The sequence below is a fragment of the Dromiciops gliroides genome, chromosome 1, assembly GCF_019393635.1.
Source record: "Dromiciops gliroides isolate mDroGli1 chromosome 1, mDroGli1.pri, whole genome shotgun sequence".
Classification (NCBI taxonomy): domain Eukaryota; kingdom Metazoa; phylum Chordata; class Mammalia; order Microbiotheria; family Microbiotheriidae; genus Dromiciops; species Dromiciops gliroides.
In genome coordinates this window covers 525,167,082-525,189,496 of record NC_057861.1, presented here as the reverse complement: position 1 = coordinate 525,189,496, position 22,415 = coordinate 525,167,082, and the positions used below count along the sequence as shown (strand labels likewise).

General features: G+C 41.4%; 1 protein-coding gene across 1 annotated transcript in view; it reads left to right on the top strand.

The window, feature by feature from the left end:
• Positions 1–5,745: 5,745 nt before the first annotated feature.
• Positions 5,746–22,415, top strand: part of ITGAL (integrin subunit alpha L) — a 42,230-nt gene continuing 25,560 nt past the window's right edge. The window contains exons 1-9 of the mRNA XM_043979369.1: positions 5,746–5,908; positions 7,122–7,224; positions 8,260–8,354; positions 8,454–8,521; positions 10,892–11,009; positions 11,208–11,338; positions 11,483–11,628; positions 13,083–13,215; positions 13,374–13,515. Of these exons, the coding sequence (XP_043835304.1) occupies positions 8,342–8,354; positions 8,454–8,521; positions 10,892–11,009; positions 11,208–11,338; positions 11,483–11,628; positions 13,083–13,215; positions 13,374–13,515 (751 nt within the window). The 5' untranslated portion in view covers positions 5,746–5,908; positions 7,122–7,224; positions 8,260–8,341. The remainder of the gene's footprint in view (positions 5,909–7,121; positions 7,225–8,259; positions 8,355–8,453; positions 8,522–10,891; positions 11,010–11,207; positions 11,339–11,482; positions 11,629–13,082; positions 13,216–13,373; positions 13,516–22,415) is intronic.

Genomic DNA, 22,415 nt, shown 5'->3' with positions numbered 1-22,415 from the left:
TTAAGTGTCTGAGGGTGGATTGAACTGGGAAAATGAGACTTCCCTGACTCTACACATGGCACACACTGTGCCATCTAGCTGCTCCCTTTGTACACTAATAAATACATGGTTAATTTTTGTAAAGTTTTCATGTATAGCTGAGAAAAATACAGCCCCCTTTTCAGTTATTATTCAGTAATCACCAGATATCTATCAGATCTAACTTTTCAAAATTTCTATTTATGTACTTATTTTATCTTTATATTTTTGTTAGATTTATCTCTGTGTGAAAAGGTGATGTCCCCAATTGTGATTATTTCAATTTTCTATTTCATTTTGTAATTTGATTAACCTTTTCTTTAAATGTTTAGATGTGATATTTGGTGTATTATGTTATTAATTATTGATATTATTTTTAATGGATATGGGGACTATAAGCATAATATAAGGTCACTTTTTATCTCTTTTAACCATGTACTATTTTTATTGTTTATTTGTCTGAAATCATGATAGCTATCCTTGATTTTTCAACTTCGTATGAAACACAATTAAATTCTTCTCTGGACCCTTTACTTAATTTTTTGTGAATCTTTATGTTTCATGTGTGTTTTTTTTGTAAGCATCATATTAATTGAATTCTGCTTTTCAATCTACTGTGCTACCCTTTTTCATTTTATGTTTGTGTTCATCCCATTAATGGTAATGGTTATGACTGCTAAATGTGTACCTCCTATCATATCCTCTCTTTGGTCCTGCTTTTCAGTGAAGAAGGTGGTGGGGGAAATTGATTGTGATAGATACTAATGATTGGTAATTTTTATTGAATCTTTCAATCAGCCAGAGACTTTAGACAAGGTATAATAAAGTCTTGGTCAATTTTAGGAATGGAATGGAATAACACTGCATAGGAAATATATTTGGATTGGTTAGGAGATGGGATCGAATTCTGTGGGGGCCTGTACAAAATCAATAAACCAGTTTGGAATCAAGGATTTGAAGGTCTGAAAGCTTAGTAGCAGAAGCCAAGCCTCTGAGAAAGAACCACTTGGTAGGTGGGGAAGAGAACACTTTGGCCTCTTTCCCTCCCCCTGACCAGAGGAAGCCCTTGCAAACTTCAGAAGATTTGAGGATTTGTATTTTTCATCAGCATTCTAACATCTTCCCCAGAACAGCAGCAGCTGATGCAGTGTCTGTATCAGGAGCCAAGGTCAATAGACACTGAGGAAAGGCAGCTTTAGGACACTACAAGGAGTCCCAACAGAAATCAGCTTATGGGGGATACCAGAAAAAGGGACTTCTGGGAGCTGTGAGTTATGCCCCTTTGACACTGGTGCCCTCTCACCTTGAGTCCATCTTCCCATGGACTCTTTGTGTATTAGTAGTATTTTTGTAGTGATGCTTTGTACCAATTGTTTCATACTATGCCAACTTAGCAAGATAACCTGTCCTAAAAGCTAATTAAGTCTATATGACCAATTGATATTAATTTTTAGTCATGAGGGGTGGAGGTGGAGCACACTGGTAGGAGCCCATGAGCTACAGTACTAGAAATCCACCCCAGCCCCTCCACTAAAACCTTGACAATGGATATAGAAGCTGTCCTCTGGGGACTCACCTTACCTGTGAAAATTAGAAGAATAGTTCTAGAGCATGCATGTGTCACACTTTTCTTCCAGAGTTTGGAGTTTGGTTTGGTTGTGACTACTCCCTCCATGACTCTAGCCTCCCCTCTTCAGCCCCTCTTTACTCTTTTCCCTTTCCTTTTCTAGAAATGAGCAGATAAAGCACTGGACCTGGAGTCTGGAAGAGCTAAGTTCAAATCCTACCTCAGATACTTACTGGCTGTATTACCCTGGGCCAAGTCACTTAACCCCTGTCTACCTCAGTTTCCTTATCTAAAAAATGGAGATAATAATAGTACCTACCTCCTGGGTTGTAAAGTTAGGATAAAACCATTTTTGTAGGGGGCAGCTAGATGGCACAGTGGATAGAGCACTGGCCCTGGAGTCAGGAGGACCTGAATTCAAATCCAGCCTCAGACACTTAACACTTACTAGCTGTGTGACCCTGGGCAAGTCACTTAACCCCAATTGCCTCACTAAAAAAAAAACCCAAAAACCAAAAACAACAACAACCATTTTTGTAAATGGCTTGGCAAACTTTAAAGTGCTATACAAATGTTTATTGTTATTTTCCTGCTGAATTAATGTATCACTAAACCAATTCTTGTGGAGTGAATATGAGTGTGTTCAACCTTTCTTTCTTCAGTTCAGATGAAAATTAAGTTCATGTGATGCCCATTCCTCCAACCCCTTCCTCTGTTTTTGTATACTTATTTTTCTGGTGCACTACAGTTATGGGAAATAGTTTCTACCCCCCTTCTTCCTCATTTCTTCTCTGATGAATTCCTTTTTCCTTTCCTTTTTTTTCTTCCTTAAAATCATCAAAACAGAATAAAATCACACCCACACTTTCTGTTTGTCTTCCATATGGAACCCCAGAGGACAGGGGGATTCTCAAGGAACATTTGTTTCTTCTCCCCATATCCGAATGTAAGTATTTCATCTTATTTGGCCCCTTGCAGTTGTTCCATTGAATTTACCTTTGTAGGCTTCTCTTGATTCCCGTATTTGTACTTCAAAGTTTCTATTCAGCTAGTCTTTTTTTTTTGGGGGGGGGAAGGTGATGAGAGTTAAGTGACTTGCCCAGGGTCACACAACTAGTAAGTGTCATGTCTGAGGTTGGATTTGAACTTGGGTCCTCCTGAATCCAAGGTTGGTGCTTTATCCACTGCGCCACCTAGCTGCCCCTCAGCTCTAGTCTTTTGATCAGGAACGCTAGAAAATCCTCTATTCCATCCTTATGAATTCCTACTTGAAGTTTCAGGGTAAATCATCCTTGGTTACTGGCCTTTTGGAATATTGTATTCTAATATTTTCTCCCTTTTGTAGTCATAGCTGCCAAATCTTATGTGTCCCTGACAGTGGTTCCTCAATACTTCATTTCTTCTTCCTGGTTGCTTGCAGTATTTTTTCCTTTGACCTGGAAGTCTGGATTGAGGCTATGATATTTCGGGAGTTTTCATTTTGTGTCTTCCTGGAGGTGACCAGTAGATTCTTTTTTTTGTTTGTTTGCTTTTATTTTTTGTTAATTTTTTATTTCAAAAGCTAGGATAGTTTCTATATCCATGTCATGGTAATTAGAACATATGTAAAATACATTCTAATACATTAGATTCGGGGCAGCTAGGTGGCACAGTGGATAGAGCACTGGCCCTGGAGTCAGGAGGACCTGAGTTCAAATATGGCCTCAGACACTTAACACTTACTAGCTGTGTGACCCTGGACAAGTCACTTAACCCCCATTGCCTCACCAAAAAAAAAAATAATAATAATACATTTAGATTCCCAAAGGTACCAAAAAGTACAATAAAATTAACACTTCATTGTCAGAAATGTATAATACAAACAATATAAGATAAAAAGGTGGAAAAAAGGAGACATTTTTCATTTGTACAACCAGAGCATTGCAGGGGTCATGCTTAAACCAAGAAGCTGAGCTGGGCTTTAAGCAGACCCTCAAAATCATTGCTTTTCATTCATTAATATCTTGCTTAAGACTGGCATTTACATACCACACACTGTCTAAGATATGATAAATTTCAACATGAAAGACATTTTCCAAGGGGAATTTTAAATAAGGTGTACATTGAACAGGCCATAGAAAGTTTTGCAAAATTAAATTGGTAACATAATTTTTTTTTTTGGTGAGGCAATTGGGGTTAAGTGACTTGCCCAGGGTCCACACAGCTGTAAGTGTCCAAAGTGTCTGAGACTGGCTTTGAACTCAGGCTCTCCTGACTTCAGGTCTAGTGCTCTATCTACTGTAGCGCTTAGTTGCCCCCCTCATACTTTCTTTCTTCTTCTTCTTTTTTCAGGGCAATGAGGGTTAAGTGACTTGCCCAGGATCACACAGCTAGTAAGTGTCAAGTATCTGAGGCTGGATTTGAACTCTGGTCCTCCTGATCCAAGGCCAGTGCTTTATCCACTGTGCCACCTAGCTGCCCCTCATGCTTTCTTTAAAAAAAAAAAAAGCAATTCTGTTTCCTGGCATGGCCCTGGTACATGCCCAGGTTTCACAGATATACAAGTCACTGTTTAGTGTCTTTGGGGCATATTTCCAAATTGCTTTCTGGAATGTCTGGACAATTCACAATTCTGCTATATGTGTAGTTAGGCACACTTATAGATATTCATGCAGGTGTGAAGATCAGAAAAAACACAGAGAATGAATCACATGGTACAAATGAGTGTTTTGCAACTTATGCTGGTTCTTGGGTAAAAGTGCTGGTAAATGGGTTTTGGTTTTGTTTTGGTTTTGTTTTTTTTTTTTTGTTTGGTGGTTTTTTTTTTGCGGGGCAATGGGGGTTAAGTGACTTGCCCAGGGTCACACAGCTAGTAAGTGTCAGTGTGCTGAGGCCGGATTTGAACTCAGGTACTCCTGAATCCAGGGCCGGTGCTCTATCCACTGTGCCACCTAGCTGCCCCCTTTGTTTTTGTTTTTTTGTGGGGCAATGGGGGTTAAGTAACTTGCCCAGGGTCACACAGCTAGTAAGTGTCAAGTGTCTGAGGTCAGATTTGAACTCAGGTACTCCTGACTCCAGGGCCGGTGCTCTATCCACCTAGCTGCCCCCGGTAAATGTTTAACAATTAGCTCCATGTGGGAGGCGGGGGAGAGAATGTGTTCATGACATAATTTTAAAGTTTAATGTTCATTATTGACATGTTCTCCATCAATTTTTAACTCTAGAAGATCAACATAATGATAAATCAAGCTCCTGATTTATGACCTTTGTTGATTTCTGAGGCATAAACGTTCACACTGAAAAATTAACAATCCAGCTCTCCTGAGTCTGTGCAAGCCAGCTCCAGCATACATACTATTACCTATTACCTCAGTTTTGGGGTTTTTTGAACAAGCATATTTCTTGGGATTTCTGTTGAAGCTAGTACCTAGCTAAGGAATGAATGAAAGCTAGAAGACACAAATTAGAGGTATATTGGAAAGAGGATTGGAATGGAGAGTGTTGATAAAACTGTCTTATGTGAATGCTTTTGCTAGTCAGTTCTATTTAACCAGTTTTCTTGTTATGGAAAAGGGATCAATGGGGAGTTGAGCAAATGAATATGATTTTTTTAAAAAGACATTAATTAGGGGGCAGCTAGGTAGGTGGTGCAGTAGATAAAGCACCAGCCCTGAATTCAGGAGGACTGAATTCAAATCCGATCTCAGACACTTGACACTTATTAGCTGTGTGACCTGAGCAAGTCACTTACCCCCATTGCCCCGAAAAAATAAATTAATTAAAAAATTAAAAAGACATTAATTAAAACCACAAATAATGGACTTTGAATCAGCAAGACCTGGGATTCAGATTTGAGTCTCTGCATCCAAACCCACTGCTCTTTCCACCAGTACCAAATCTGTAGGTTATTCTTCTCTTTGGGCCACACTTTCCCAATCTAGAAAAAAAGGGAGTATTAGACGAGAACATCTCTAAAATCCTTTCCAGCTCTACAGCTTATGAGATAGTCATTTGATATAATGCAGTGCAGAGATGCAAACTGATAAACAGCTACACATGAAATCAGCCCATCACACTTCCTCTCTAAGCCGAGTTTGGTTCATAACTCCATCAGCCAATGACACCTCCTCTCCTCCCTATGAAAAAGTCTTGCTACCAGGGGGCCCTGAGAGAAGGTCATTTCCTCCTTTTACCTTAGTTGGCAGCTGCTTTAGCAAACTGCTTTTTCTGCGCCCAGACCTAGAGATTCCTGAGTCTCTGTTCTCCATCCCTCCACACTTGGCAAGCTGCATGAAGGATGCCAGTACCTTACTCACGGTGCACTACTTGGGATCTTTCTCTGGGGTAAGTTGGGTTCAGAAGAGCAGAGACTAAGGGGAAACAGGAGCCTGGGGCTGTAGGTTGGGGAGGTTTTTTGGGAATTGAATCATGGAGGAAGAGTGGTCAGAGAAGGAGGAGAAGGCATGAACAACCTGACTGGGACTCAAGATCCTAGGAACCGGCAGCTAGGTGGCACAGTGGATAAATGCCCTGGCCCCAGATTCAGGAGGACCTGAGTTCAAAATTCGGCCTTGACACTTAATAGCTTTGTGACCCTGGGCAAGTCATGTTAACCCTCATTGCCCTCAAAACAAAAACAATATCCTAGGGAACAAGAAAAAGTGAAAATATCGAAGGAGAATGAGTGCAGAGAGAGTAGCAGGGACAGAGCAGCGAGAACAGAAACAGAGGAAGAAGATATGAGAGACAGTTGACATAAGCATTAGAAATCTCAGTTCATGATGCTTTTGTAAGTGGAAAAAGGAGGTACCGGTGGGAAGACTGGGAAGAGGTGCCTGAAATTAGGAAGCTGAGTACTTGAGGTTGGATGTTTGAGGTGGAGTGGGGGCAGGTGTTGCTGGGGCAGCTAGAGTTGATGTTTAGTATGAGACAGAGTTGGGGGTAGGGTGAAGAGGCTGGGTGTTTGAGAGGAGAAGAGCCAAGAGCCAATATATAGAGGATTGTGTGTGTGTTGGCGGGGAGGTACTTGGGGAAGTGGAGGCTAGAAATCTTAATGGAAAGCCTAGTGGGAGAGCTCAATCCGGAGAGGCAGAAGCCCACATCCTTGGGGCTTCCAGAATGGGGAAGTGTGATGTGTTGTGGTCAGTCCTGGTCACTGGGAGATAGCTCCAATCTGGGATCTTGAAACCACAGTTCCTTTGGGGGGGATGGAGAAAAGAAGAAAGGAAATTCCCTCCTTTCTTGTCCCCTTCTTCACCTCCTGTCCTCTCTCCTCTATTATACAGATCCTTGCTTCCCCCACTGCCTGGCTCTCAGCACATTCTCCTGTTTCCTTTTTGTAAGCCACAAAAGAGTGGATAAACATGAAACACTTAGGCCTTTATTGAAGCTGTGGCCTCCTCTTAGTTCTCATCCCTAGGTTTTCCCAGCCCTAAATCTGTTCCTGGAGCTCTTAGCCCAGGGAACTGAGGAGAAGGGGCCAGGTGTGTTGGGGAAATAAAGAGGGGGATGTTTTAAGCGCCTGGCAGTTCCTGATTCTCTGTTCCTTTTCTTGCAGTCTCGACCTTAAGCTATAACCTGGATACCAGCCACCCCCAGAGCTTTTCCTTTCAAGATGCAGGGAGCCATTTTGGGTATCAGGTCTTGCAGGTTGGAAATGGGTAAGGCCCTAGAGAAGAGATTCCAAACTCGACCTCAAGCAGCAGCAAAACCCCTGTATTATGGGGAACCAGATTAAAATGTAATTGGGAGGGGGAAGCTAGGTGGTGCAGTGGATAGACCGGCCCTGGATTCAGGAGGACCTGAGTTCAAATCCGGCCTCAGACACTTAACACTTACTAGCTGTGTGACCCTGGGCAAGTCACTTAACCCCAATTGCCTCACTTAAAAAAAATGTAATTGGGAAATATTTAACAAAAACAAGCAAAAATACAATACAATACAGACAATGTTAATTTGTGGTTTTCTAAGTCAATATGGTGGCTGGCCCAAGGATTCATTTCTATTTAATTTTTGAGGCCACTGCCCTAGAGGGAGGCCCAGGTTTTTACCTTCTATACCTTTGTAGGCTTTGGTGGTAGATGATGTGTAAGGTAGCAGGAAGGACACTGGCCTAGGAGTCCAGAGACTTGACTTTAGTTATTCTGATATTTGCTATATGTGGAAAATTGGCATTGTTGATGAAGGATGGCCTTGGAGTCAGAAAAACCTGGGTTCAAGGCACACATGCCTGCTGTGTGATCATGGATGAGTCCCTTAACCTGTCAGTACCCTCAGGCAAATCTCAAGCCTATACGTTACAAATGAATTGTGGGTAGAGGGTTTTCCACACCAGGAATTCTTTATACCAATGGAATCACAAGTCTGGATAAAATAAGAAAAAATTGGGATAATCTTCCCTGCCTTGACTCCTTCCTAGGGCTTTTGCAAAACTCACATAATTCTATATTGGATGTATACCTTTGAAAATTATAAAGCACACATTCAAATGTGAGGTGCTAAGAGGCATGGTGGGAAAATGGGAGGGATTCACCAGGAAGCACTGGCAATGAGGAGGGATGCTTAGGACTCTTTGAGGCAGCATCTGGTATTGCTTTGGGGTCACAGCCCCCAGAGAGAAAGGTTGACTCCAATAGGAGTCCCAGCGTTTCCCAAGATCCAAGCATCTCTGTCTTACAGAAATCATTTCCCATCAGGGTTGTTGTGGGAGCTCCTGGTGAGGGGAACAGTACCGGGAACCTCTATCAGTGCCAGCCATCCACAGGACACTGCCAGCCAATGGATCTGAAAGGTGAGAGCCCTGATATGTAACAGGAAGTCTGGTCATAGTCAAGGGTGCTTCTGTTGGCTTCTGAGCTGCCGCTGGCATTGATCTTCTTTCTTACCACAGATGCCAATCTCACTTCCAAGTATCTGGGCATGACGTTGGCAATGGATCCCACAGATGAGCGCTTCATGGTAAGAGAAATAGAGGATCAGTCCTTGAGGAGGGAGGGAAGGTATATGACTAGAGATAAAGGGTTTGAGACAGACAAAGACAGAGAGAATGTCAATCAATCAATCAATCAAGAAAAGAGTGATCTTGGCCCTGGAGTCAGGAGGACTTGAGTTCAAATTCAGCCTCAGATACTTACTAGCTGTGTGACCCTGGGCAAGTCACTTAACTGCATTGACTTAAAATAAAAAGAGTGATCTAATATGGAAATATGTTTTGCATGACTGTACATGTATAATCTATATGAAATTGCTTGCCTTCTCAATGTGGAGGGAAGGGAAAGAGAAAATTTGGAACTTAAAAAATTTTTTTAAACAAATGTTAATTGTTCTTACATATAATTGGGGGAAAAGATCAAATTTAAAAAAAGAAAAGAGTATAAACTTGTAATAAATACGCCTGGGTTTATTTAAGTCCTAGCTCTGCCAATCATTTATATTAACTCTGTGGTCTTGGATAAGTCATTTCATTTCTCTGGGCTTCAGTTTCCTCATTTGTAAAATGAGTGAATAATAATGTTCCAACCTTAAAAATGTAATTTTTTTTTTTTGGTGAGGCAATTGGGGTTAAGTGACTTGCCTAGGGTCACACATCTAGTGAGTGTTAAGTGTCTGAGGCTGGATTTGAACTCAGGTCCTCCTGACTCCGGGGCCAGTACTCTATCCAGTGTGCCACCTAGCTGCCCCTAAAAATGTAAATTATTATAATCAAAGTTTAGTAGGTACATAAGTATGTTAAGTAAAGTCCCTGTGTTCAACTCAATGGAATAAGATGTGTTACCTGCACGCAAGATTACAGTCTACTTGTGTGTGGGAGACAAGTGACAGTGCAGAAAGTAAAATTGGAGAAGAAATCACTATGGGCTTGAGAAGACTTTAAAGTGTCATAGAGAATGGAAATCTGTCTTAAGCTTAACTTTCTCAGAGAATGTTAGGGCAGAACTTAGACACCATCTGGTCCAAATCCTTCTCTTTTCCAAGGAGGAAACAGTCAAAAAGGGAGTGCAAGTTGTCTGAGGTCACATAGCAATGATAAACATAGGTAGTATTCTGGTAGGTGGAGAGGAAAGGGGAGATACCATATACACAAAGTTAGAGTGAGAAAGAGGAAAAGTAAGAAGAGGGTGAAAGAAATATGGGCAAGACCACTAAACAGGAAAAAACAGCCAGCATAGGGTAGTAGGAAGAGCAGTAGGCTGGGAATGGAGACTCAGTAAATGGTTCCCAAGTAACCTTGCAGCTGTGATGATGTTCTGTGCTCTGGGTTGAAAGATTCCTTCCATCTCTTAAGTTCTACATTTTTTCCTACCTGTTCTAAGGTCCCTTCTAACTAATTCTTTATCCCAGGGTACCATCCAAACCTGAAAGACGTGTTTCTCTGTTCTAAAACTCCTTGTTCTCTGTTCTAAAGTTCCTTTTAGTTTTCCTTTAAATTTTTTTATTCATTTTATTCTGAACTTAATGCCAAATAAAACGAGCATTTCCATATACATAGTGGAACAAAAAAGAGATTCCACATTAAATGATGAATTGGGGGGGGGTAGACAATGAGGGTTAAGTGATTTGCCCGGGGTCACACAGCTAGTAAGTGTCAAGTGTCTGAGGTCGGATTTGAACTCAGGTCCTCCTGAATCCAGGGCTGGTACTCTATCCACTGTGCCACCTAGCTGCCCCAAAATGATGAATTTTTATTGTGTATAGCTTGCTTTTCTTAAGTACATATAATCAATTTGGCATATAACTTTTAAAGCTTTCTTACTTGTCTGTGATTCCTTCTGGTTTTCCTATTGTTCTCCTCTCAGAGTGTTGGGTTGTTTTTTTAAATGTGTCAGTGACTCTCCCTTCTTTCTTTTTTTGTTTTCTTTCTTTTCCCTTTAGCCTTCCCTTTCTATCTTTTCAAGTCCCTTTGTAGTTCTGATAGTCTGTTCCCCATAGTCTAAATATCAAGCTAGCTTTCATATTCTCTATGATAAACTTTAAATTCTCTTCCAGATTTTATGTCCTCACCTACCTTCCAGGTCTGAGATTCTGTGCTAGCTATTCTAAAAACCTTTCTCCTCTGCTAACAACAGTGTTAAGTTTGTCATTTAAAAAAAAGTTAAAACAATAGCAACAAGGTGGCGCAGTGGATAGAGCACCGACCCTGGAGTCAGGAGGACCTGAGTTCAAATCCGGCCTCAGACACATAACACTTACTAGCTGTGTGACCCTGGGCAAGTCACTTAACCCCAACTGCCTCATTAAAAAAAACAAAACCAATAGCAACAGATAGATCCATAGATGGCTGCTTGATTAGGAGGCTTCTGACTGTCCTCCACCTTTGGTTTCCCACAGGCTTGTGACCCTGGGCTGGCCAGGGAATGTGATCAAAACTTCTATCTGAGTGGCCTTTGCTATATCTTCCCCCCAAATCTGGGTGGGCCTGCACTTCTTGTACGTCCTGGTTATCAGGGTAAGAGGAAACCCAGCCCTACCAAAGGGGCTATCACTTTGGGGAGTGACTAGAACACAAGTGAAAAATGCAACCTCCTAAGCTGCTTTATCTATGACCTAGCAATGGCTATGCCAAAGGAACAGGGACAGGGATGGTACTGGGATGAAATAATGGTGGTCTCTTCTGTTGATTGCCTTATATCTGGCCCCTCTGCAGAGTGTTTAAAAGCAAACGTAGATTTGGTGTTCTTGTTCGATGGATCCTACAGCATAACTAACAATGATTTCAAGAAAATCCTGGAATTCATGGAAGATGTGATGAGAAAACTGAGCAATTCTTCATTCCATGTACGGGGACTGGAGCTGGGTGATTAGGTCCTGGGAGGGAAGCAAGGGCTGGGAGAGGGGGAAGCAGTTTTGGTGGGGGGGTGGGGGGGAACCAAATGTGGAATGAGTAGGCCAGCCAAGTCCCCTGTCTCTATCTCTATCCAGTTTGCAGCTGTCCAATTCTCCAGCTCCTCCAAGACCGAATTCTACTTCTCAGACTATATCAAGACCAAAAACCCTGATACTCTGCTAGCTAAGGTTGTACACATGCAAGAACTTACCAACACCTTTGGGGGCATCAATCACGTTGTGTGAGTTCTTTATTTTTTGTGGCTACAAGGGCTACTTGCATACACATTTTCTCACTTGGGCCTCCAAACTAAAGCTCTAGGACCTATGGAAAACACGTGTACATGCATGTGTATGTATGCATGCACATATACATGTGTGTATACACACATATACAGGGTGGGCCAAAAGTCATGAAGGGGTTTCAATATTTAATACTTTTTATTTTTGGTTTTTAACTTATAGTACTATAGCTTCATATACAGTATATATAGGAAATAAGGGGCATCTAGATGGTGCAGTGGATAGAGCACTGGCCCTGGAGTCAAGAGGACCTGAGTTCAAATCTGGCCTCAGACACTTAACACATACTAGCTATGTGACTCTGGGCAAGTCACTTAACCCCAATTGCCTCATTTTAAAAAAAGAAAAAAAAAAGAAAAAATGAATTTGCATTATGTATGAAAAATTGAATCTCATAAATGGAGAAAATAAAGAAAAAATTATTTTCAAAACGTTATTAAAACATAGTGATTTTTGGGGCAGCTAGGTGGCGCAGTAGATAGAGTACCAGCCCTGAAGTCAGGAGGACCTGAGTTCAAATCCAGCCTCAGACATTTAACACTGGCTGTGTGACCCTGGACAAGTCACTTAACCCCAATTGCCTCACCAACCCCCCCAAAACCAAAACAAACAAAACATAATGACTTTTGGCCCTCCCTGTATATAGAAAATGGATGTCTTTGTGTGTGTGTTTTTTATAGCCTGGTCATTTTCTGATATGCCCTTCCCCGAAAGCCTCCCTGATAACAAAGAAAAAGATGCAAAATTGACCCATACAGTGTAACATCAGTCTGTGCCTGCCTCATTTGGTATCCATTGTTATCTAACCTCTGTAATGAATCTAGATCATTGTGGTTAACCTGATCTCAGTTTGTGTTTCTCCTCTTAACCCATCCAATTAATTCGTCTTCCTTTGTTTCTCGGCATCCCTCCTACTCATCATTTTAATAGTGTAATAGTATATTTTTTGTTTTGTTTTAGTTTTGCGGGGCAATGAGGATTAAGTGACTTGCCCAGGGTCACACAGCTAGTAAGTGTCAAGTGTCTGAGCCGAATTTGAACTCAGGTCCTCCTGAATCCAGAGCCGGTGCTTTATCTACTGCGCCACCTAGCTGCCCCCAGTGTAATAGTATATTACATTGATATGCCACAATTTGTTCAGGCAGTTCCCCAGTCAATGGCTCCACTTTATTCCCAGCTTTTGCTCAATATCCCATGGATGGGCAGTGGGGGAGCTGGACATGAAGAACCCAGATCTCAAGCTCTTTTCCCCACACCAGGATACTTTTTGCTTTTACCCATGAACATGACATAATGAGACAGGAACATCACCCAGAAGGAAGACCATGGCCCACTGTGCTGGGAAAGAGGGGAGGGAGAGAAGGCCCTCACTTTGCTCTATTTCTTAACACAGAAAAGATGTGTTTAATGTGAGTCGGGGTGCCCGCCCTGAGGCTGTGCGAGTTATGATCATCATCACAGATGGGGATGCTACTGATAGCGGAAACATTGAGGAGGCCAAACACATCATCCGCTATGTGATTGGGGTATGTGTCCCCTAGGCTGCCACCATGGTAGCTCCAGCTCTTCCCCAGACCCAGGGCGCTTCTGCTCTTGTCCTTCCCCAGTGGGTTGTGGGGATCATCAAGGGCTCTAAAGCATCATTCAGGAAGCCTGCTGAGATAACCTCTTCACTCTCCCACAGATTGGGGGTGGAATTCAAGCACCTAAGAGACTTAATGACTTTGCCTCAACTCCCAATGAAGATTTTGTGAAGATTCTGGATACTTATGACAAGCTCAAGGGACTGTTTGATGACCTGGAGAAGAAGATCTTTGACGTTGAAGGTGAGGAGCAGGCCCTGGGAAGGAGAGGAGGAGGAAGAGCAGGAGCAGGAGGAGGAGGAGGAGGAAGAGGAGGAGGAGTAATAACAGCAGCAATAATAACTTTTATGTAGCATCTACTGTATGCCAGACACTGTGCTAAGAGCTTTATAAATATAATCTTATTTAAACCTCACAATAACCCTGGGAGGTAGTTGATATTATGACCCCCATTTAACAGATGAGGAAATTGAAGCAGACAGAGGTTCAGTGACTTCCCCACCTGGATTTGAACTCAGGTTTTTTCTGACTCTAGGCCTGGTGCTTTACCCACTATACTACATAGGTATAAAAAGAAGAATCCCCTTTCTTTTCTTTTCTTTTTTTTTCTTTGGGGGCAATGAGGGTTAAGTGACTTGCCTAGAGTCACACAGCTAGTAAGTGTCAAGTGTCTGAGGCTGGATTTGAACTCAGGTTCTCCTGAATCCAGGGCTAGTGCTTTATCTACTGCTCTACCTAGCTATCCCACGAATCTCTTTTCAATGAAAATAATCATGCTCTGATTTCTTTGTTCTGAAAATCTGAAATTTTTTATAGCAATTTTATTCAACAGCTTAGCTAACCAACAAGTACTTGTCCTGCTCCATTTGAGTGGGATATGAAAAAGAACAAGAAACACTTAGTTCCTTCCCTTTAGAAGCTTATAATCTAGTTAGAAAGATAATTAATAATAATAATATTACCAGGGCGGCTAGGTGGTGCAGTGGATAGAGCACCGGCCCTGGAGTCAGGAGTACCTGAGTTCAAATTCGGCCTCAGACACTTAACACTTACTAGCTGTGTGACCCTGGGCAAGTCACTTAACCCCAATTGCCTCACCAAAAAAAAAAAAATAATAATTAAAAAAAAATAATATTACCAGCAACACAACTGTATAGCATTAGTTGGGGTTTTTTGTTTTAGGGGTTTTCTTTTCTTTTCTTTTCTTTTGTTTTTGTGGGGCAGTGAGGGTTAAGCGACTTGCCCAGAGTCACATAGTTTGCTAGTGTCAAGTGTCTGAGGCCAGATTTGAACTCAGGTGTTCCTGAATCCAGGGCTGGTGCTTTACATTAGTGGTTTATAAAGTACTTTGTTCACCACATTATTACCCTCATTTTATATGAGGAAACTGAGACTCAGATTGTCTTGCCTAGAGTTACACTACGCTAATAAGTGTCAGAACCTGGACTCTAACCCAAGTCCTTTGATTTCAAGTCCATTGTTCTTTCCACTATTCATAAAGATAAAAAAAATAACACTTTTACAAAATTTTGTTCTTCAGCCGTTTTTTCAGTCTTCTGACTCTTTGTGACCCCATTTGGGGTTTTCTTGGCAGAGATACTGCAGTGGTTTGTCATTTCCTTCTCTAGCCCATTTTACAGATGAGGAAACTGAGGCAAACAGGCTTAAGTGACTTGCCCAGGGTCACACAGCTAGCAAGTATCTGAGGCCAAATTTGAACTCGGGAAGATGTCTTCTTGACTCCAGGTCTGGTGCTCTATCCACTCTGCCATCTAGCTGTCCATAATATGACATAATATTGAAGACACCTTGCATATCAATAGTCCCCTTAACGTGCTGTTTGCTTTGAGAATACATTCTAGAAACCAAACAACATATTCTGACGTAGTCGGATAAGTGATAACATCTTCTTACTCTGGATGTTTGTTGTTCAGTTGTTTCAGTCGTGTCTGACTCTCTGTGACCCCATTTGGGGTTTTCTTGGCAGAGACATTTGAGTTGTTTTCCATTTCCTTCCCCAGCTCATTTTTTTTTTTCTTTTTTGGTGAGGCAATTGAGGTTAAGTGACTTGCCCAGGGTCACACAGCTAGTAAGTATTAAGTGTGTGAGGCCGGATTTGAACTCAGGTCCTCCTGAATCCAGGGCCAGTGCTCTATCCACTGCGCCACCTAAGCTGCCCCTCCCCAGCTCATTTTACAGATGAGGAAACTGAGGCAAATTGAGACTTGCCCAGGGTCTTATAGTGTCCGAGACTGGATTTGAACTCAGGAAGATGAGTCTTCCTGACTCCAGGTCTGACACTCTATCCACTGCACCATCTAGCTGCCCCAGCTATTCTGGATGTTAGACTTCCCTTAATATAGAGTTTGATAGCATTTTTTCCCCTTTTTGCTACCACATCACACTGTTACTTCAGGTCGAACTTCTGGTTAGTCAGACATTTTTCACTTGAACTAATATGAAGCAAGTTCTCTCCATCCTCTATTTTTGGAGTTAGGGTTTGGTTTTGTTTTTTTTAAGCCATAAGCATAGAAAAAAACCACCATAGGCATAGTATTTAACAACCCTCCTGTTTAATTTTATCTTGTTAGTTTCAGTCAATCATCACTATCTGTTGGTATCCTTTAGGATCATAATTCTGTTGTCCTGTGTATGAATTATTTTTCTTGACATTATATCATTTGCAAACTCAATAAATATGCCTTTTTGTCTTCAACCAAGTTATATATAAAAATGGTAACCAGAACAGAGCTAAGGACAGATAGATCCCTAGGGCCCTCCAATGGAGACCTCTCTCCAGTTTGACATTAGACCAATAGTTTACTCATTGGAAAGTGGATGGGGGCAGCTAGGTGGTGCAGTGGATAGAGCAATGACCCTGGAGTCAGGAGTACCTAAGTTCAAATCTGGCCTCAAACACTTAACACTTACTAGCTGTGTGACCCTGGGCAAGTCACTTAACCCCAATTGCCTCACCAAAAAAAAAAAAAAAAAAAAAAGGGATGGAGCACTGAGCCTGGATTTAGAAGAATGGAATTAAAATCCTAACTTTGACACTTAAAATTTTATCTTGTCTTCACTGAAATCCTGTCAATTACTTTCATTTCTAAATATGCCCCTACTATCTCCCCTACTCAGCAAACCATCCCTTATACAAAGATTTTAGAAAAAAAGAGGGAGGAAAAAGGCAATTCAAGAAAACCAACAGCTCATCAATTGCCTTTTCTTCACCAAGAATCCCCCATTGCTACAAAGAAAAGATAGAAATGGATTTAATCAATTCTTCTTAGAGGACAAGTTTGGTCATTATAATTACATAGCATTTGGTTTCTTTTTCTGTTGTTTTCTTTTACATTTCATTCCCATATACAGAGTTTAATAAAATAAAAGAGAATTGTACATAGCACTATAAATCTCTATCATGTATAGCTTACTTTTCTTAAATATATGTGTATACACACATATACATATACACATATACATACATACACACACACACACACATATATATATATATACATACACTATACACACACAAACACACACATAAGGGGCAGCTAGGTGGCACAGTGGATAGAGCACTGGCCCTGAAGTTGGAAGGACCTTAATTAAAGTCTCACCTTAGACATTAGCTAGCTGTGTGACCCTGGGCAAGTCACTTAACTCCAATTGTCTTAAACGTCCAGGGCCATTTCCAATCATCCTGGTATATATCTTGCTATTGGACCCAGATGGCTCTGGAGGAGAAAGTGAGATTGGTGACCTTGTACAGCCCTCCCTCACTTAAACCCAATTCAGTGCAAGTCATGATATCAGCCTGATGTCATGGTCCTCTTCAAAAATGAAGGACAAAAACCCAACAACAACGACAACAATAACAACAACAATACCACATATACAAATATATATATATATATACACACACACATATATTTTCTCACATATATGTGTATATATGTGAGAAATAAATTCAGCATGTAACTTTCAAAGTTTCCTGCTTGCCTGTGATTCCTTCTGATTTCCTACTATTCTCTTCCATGTATTTTTCGGGGGATAGGGAGGCAATCAGGGTTAAATGACTTGCCCAGGATCACACAGCTAGTAAATGTCTTCCAGCAGTCCATGAATGTTTTTAAAAAATGCTTCAGTGACACTCCCTTATTTCTTTTTGTTTTCCTTCTTTTCCTTTTGACTTTCGCTTTCTATGTTCTCGAGTCCCTTCCAGTTCAGATGGTCTGTGTTCCACATTCTAAATTTCAGTCTAGTTTTCACATCCTGTATTTTACAGTCAACAGTTTTAAGGGAACCATCAATGAGTTATGGGAAAGAGACTCCAAGCCCTGCCACTGGTGAATCAATTGAAAGAACAGAAAGTGTGTTTAGCTTAGAGAAGACTCACAGCAGGAATGAAAGCTGTCTTCAGTGTGTGAAGGGCTATTATGTGGAAGTGTTATCTATACATTATTATAGTTACTATATAGAATGTTTTCCTGATTCTGCTAAATACTTTGACTCAGTTGATATGGGTTCCTGGGATTCTCTGAATGTTTCATGTTTGTTGTTTTTTATGGTGTAGCAATACTCCACGTGGACCATTGCTTATTTAGCCATTCCCTAGTTCGTGGGCATCCACTTTATTTCCCATATTTTGCTCCCCACAGAAGTACTACTTGTGGGTTGTTTTTTTTTTTGGTGTGTGTGTGTGTGTGTGTGTGTGTGTGTGTGTGTGTGTGTGTGTGAGGCAATTGGGGTTAAGTGACTTGCCCAGGGTCACACAGCTAGTAAGTGTTAAGTGTCTGAGGTCAGATTGGAACTCAGGTACTCCTGACTCCAGGGCTGGTGCTCTATCCACTGCGCCACCTAGCTGCCCCCAGAAGTACTACTTGTGAATATTTTGTTGTGTATGGCCCATCTTTCTTTCTTTGGCCTCCTTGGGGTATATGCCTAGCAGTAAGGCCATTAGTCCAGAATATGGATATTTTTGTCCCTTTTTAAGCATAATTTCAAAATGCTTCCTGGGATGATTGTCAGCCCAGTTGGAGCAAAGGCTTCATTCCTTCATTACTTCATTCATGCAACAAACATTTATTAATCGACTACTGTTTGTAGAGCATTGTGGTAGGCCCTGGGAAAGTTACAAAGTTTATATATGACACAGTCCCTGCCCTCACGGAGCTTACAGACTAGTAGGGAGATAGCAAAAAATACATTCAGTCAACCCCAATAGAAAACAACACATGGTAAGTTTATCAAAGTCATCAAGAACAAAGTGATTTGTGAGGTCCAAGGGAGAAAACTATTATTGTCAGGAAATTTCAGGAAGGTTTCCTGGAAAAGGTGGTATTTGAAGAGGGTTTTAAAGGATAGGTATTCAAGAGATAAAGAGGTCAAATTAGATAGAAAGAATAGCACAAGGAAAGGAAAAGAGAATTTTCAGGAGTTAGAGAGAACTGGCTTTGTTGGAGAGGAGAGTTTCTGGAAGGGAGGAATCTGTTTTAAATCTGTAAAACTGGCAAGGAGGCAGTGGAAAGAGTGCAGGGCCTAGAGTCAGGAAGATTCGTCTTCCTGAGTTCAAATCCAGCCTCAGACACTTACTAGCTATGTGACCCTGGGCGACTCACTTCACCCTGTTTGCCTCAGTTTCCTCATCTGTCAAATGAGCTAGAGAAGGAAATGGCAAACCACTCCAGTATCTCTGCTAAGAAAACCCCAAATGGGGTCATAAAGAGTTGAACATGACTGAACAACAACAACAAGGGTGGTATCCGATGATGGTAGGCCTTGCCTTTCAGGCAAAAGAATTTGAATTTTGCTCAGTATAAAACAGAGAATCACAAAAGACTTATAAGCAGAGAAGTGACAGCACCCCATTGATTAATCTGTGTGAAGGATAAATTGAAGGGGATGGAGAGTAGTAATGATAATAGTGAACATTTATATAGTGCCAACTATATACCAGGCACTATGCTAAGCACTTTGCAATTATGATCTCATTTGATCCTCACAACAGCCTTGGAAGATAGGTGTGATTGTTATCCTGAGGCAAACAGGGTTAAGTGACTTGCCCAGGGTCACACAGCTAGTGTCTTAGGCCTAATTTGAACTCGGGTCTTCCTGACTCTAGGACCAGAGGAGAGGTTAAAGAAACCATTAGAAGGAGTTCTGTAAAAATGCAGGGGTCCCTATCTCTTAGCAGCTTAGGCAAGTCTGCCTCTCCAAGCCCCGGCAGCCCTTCCTGGCAAGCTAGAGGACCCCTGATATCCCAGCCAAGCCCATCCCCAGCTGCAGATACCCAGCCTCAGCCCCAGCCTTGCTTCCCCTAAATGAAGCCCCTGCCCCCTACAGGAAGTACCAGGAGCAAGAGCTGCCCGCCCAGACCCTCCTCCCCAAAGAAAGAAGGCTGGCAGTGGCTGCTGCCCTTGCCTCCTGCTCTAACTCTTCTGGCCTGGGGACGGGAGTTATACCTCAGGACATGGCTGGCTCTGTACCCACCCTGCTATCTGGGGCCCTCCCCCAAATGGGGCCTGTTACCTCTCCTGTCCAATGGCATGGATGGACTATTGGGGCAGAAGCAGTGTATCCCCCTCCTTCCTGCCCAGTTACACTACACCAACCAGGCCCCTGGGATGGGGCCACCAGTGCCTTCTTCACAACATAACCCCCACCCTTTCTCCCTCACAATCACAATTGTATAGACCCTGCCACCCCATCTCTCAATAAACGTCACTGCCAAGACCAGAAAAAAAAATGCAAGTGGATGCTAGAAAGCACCTTTACTAAGATGGTGGTATCTGGAACAAAAAGAAGGGGAGAGATGCTAGAGATGTTGCAGAGGCTCAGTGGACAGGACTAGATAACGATTAGATGTGAAAGATAATAAGGGAAGAGTCAAAAATAACACCAACTTTTTTTTTTAAATTAATTAATTAATTAATTTTTTTCTGTTACATGTAAAGATAGTTCTCAACCTTTGTCTATACAAGCTTTCCAATTTCAGATTTTTCTCCCTCCCTCCCCTCCCTCACCCCTCCCCTCGACAGCAGGTAATCTGATATTGGTTATATATATATATATACATACACATAATAACATTAATCCTACTTCTGCATTAGTCATGTTATAAGAGAAAAATCAGAGCAATGATAAAAAAACCTCAAAATAGAAAAAACAACATCACCAAAAACAAAAGAAATAGTATGGTTCATTCAGCATCTATACTCCACAGTTCTTTTTTTTTTCTCCTGGATTTGGAGATCCTCTTCTATCATGAGTTCCCTGGAACTCTTCTGTACCACTGCATTGGTGAGAAGAATATATTCCATCACAGTAGATCAACACTCAATGTTGATGATACTGTGTACAATGTTCTTCTGGTTCTGCTCATCTCACTCATCATCAGCCCACGCAAGACCCTCCAGGTTTCTCTGAACTCCTCCTGCTCATCGTTTCTTTTTAATTTTTTTAGATAGTTTTCAACATTCTTTTTTTTGTTTGTTTTTGTTGGTTTTTTTTTGTTGTTTTGGGGCAGGGCAATGGGGGTTAAGTGACTTGCCCAGGGTCACATAGCTAGTAAGTGTCAAGTGTCTGAGGCTGGATTTGAACTCAGGTACTCCTGAATCCAGGGCTGGTGCTTTATCTACTGCGCCACCTAGCTGCCCCCATGCTCATCGTTTCTTACAGCACAATAGTATTCCATTGTATTCATATACCACAACTTGTCCAGCCATTCCCCAATTGATGGGCATCCCCTCAACTTCCAATTCCTTGCCACCACATAAAGAGTAGCTATAAATATTTTTGTATATGTGGGTCCCTTTCCTCTTTCCATGATTTCTTTGGGAAAAAGACCCAAAAGTGGTATTGCTGGGTCAAAGGGTATGGACAGCTTTATTGCCCTTTGGGCATAATTCCAAATTGCTCTCCAGAATGGTTGGATCAGTTCACAGCTCCACCAACAATGGATTAGTGTTCCAATTTTCCCACAGCTTCTCCAACATTTATTATTTTCCTTTTTGGCCATTTTAGCCAATCTGATAGGTGTCAGGTAGTACCTCAGAGTTGTTTTAATTTGCATCTCTCTAATCAATAGTGATTTAGAGCATTTTTTCATATGGGAATAGATAGCTTTGGTTTCTTCATCAGAAAACTGCCTGTTCATATCCTTTGACCATTTCTCAATAGGGGAATGACTTGGATTCTTATAAATTTGATTTAGTTCCCTATATATTTTAGAGATGAGGCCTTTATCAGAAGTATTGGCCACAAAAATTGTTTCCCAGCTTTCTGCCTCCCTTCTAATTTTGAATGCATTGCTTCTGTTTGTACAAAAAATTTTTAATTTAATGTAATCAAAATCATCCATTTTGCATTTCATAATATACTTTATCTCTTGTTTGGTCATAAACTGTTTTCCTTTCCAAAGACCTGATAGGTAGACTATTCCTTTCTCTCCTAATTTATCTAAACACCAACGTTTTGAATGTGAGAAAATGGTGGTTCCACAGGCTGAAATAATAATTTTAAAAGGTAGAATAGAATTATAGAGAAAGGTAATAAGCTCAGTTTGGGCCATGTTGAGTTTAGGGCATCATCCAGAGATAAGTACTGAGGTATGTACTGGGGAGATACAGGCTGGAGTTTTGGATGCATGTCTGGTATTCAGAGGAGAGGTCAGGGCTGGGGGAAAGATATACTTGGGGTTCAGTGTGAAGGTGGTCTTTGAAGCTGTCAGAGTGAATAAGATAGTTAAGAGTGAGTGTAGGCTTAACACTTAATAGCTGTGTGACCCTAGGCAAGTCACTTAATCCCCATTGTCCTGCAAAAAAAATTTAAAAAAAATTAAAAAAAAAAAAGAGTGAGTGTAGGGCTTTTGGGTCTTTTTCCCAAAGAAATCATGGAAAGGGGAAAAGGACCCACATGTACAAAAATATTGATAGCTGCTCTTTTTGTGGTGGCAAGGAATTAGAAGTTGAGGGGATGCCCATCAATTGGGGAATGGCTGGACAAGTTGTGGTATATGAATACAATGGAATACTATTGTGCTGTAAGAAACGATGAGCATGGGGGCAGCTAGGTGGCAGTAAATAAAGCACCAGCCCTGGATTCAGGAGTACCTGAGTTCAAATCCAGCCTCAGACACTTGA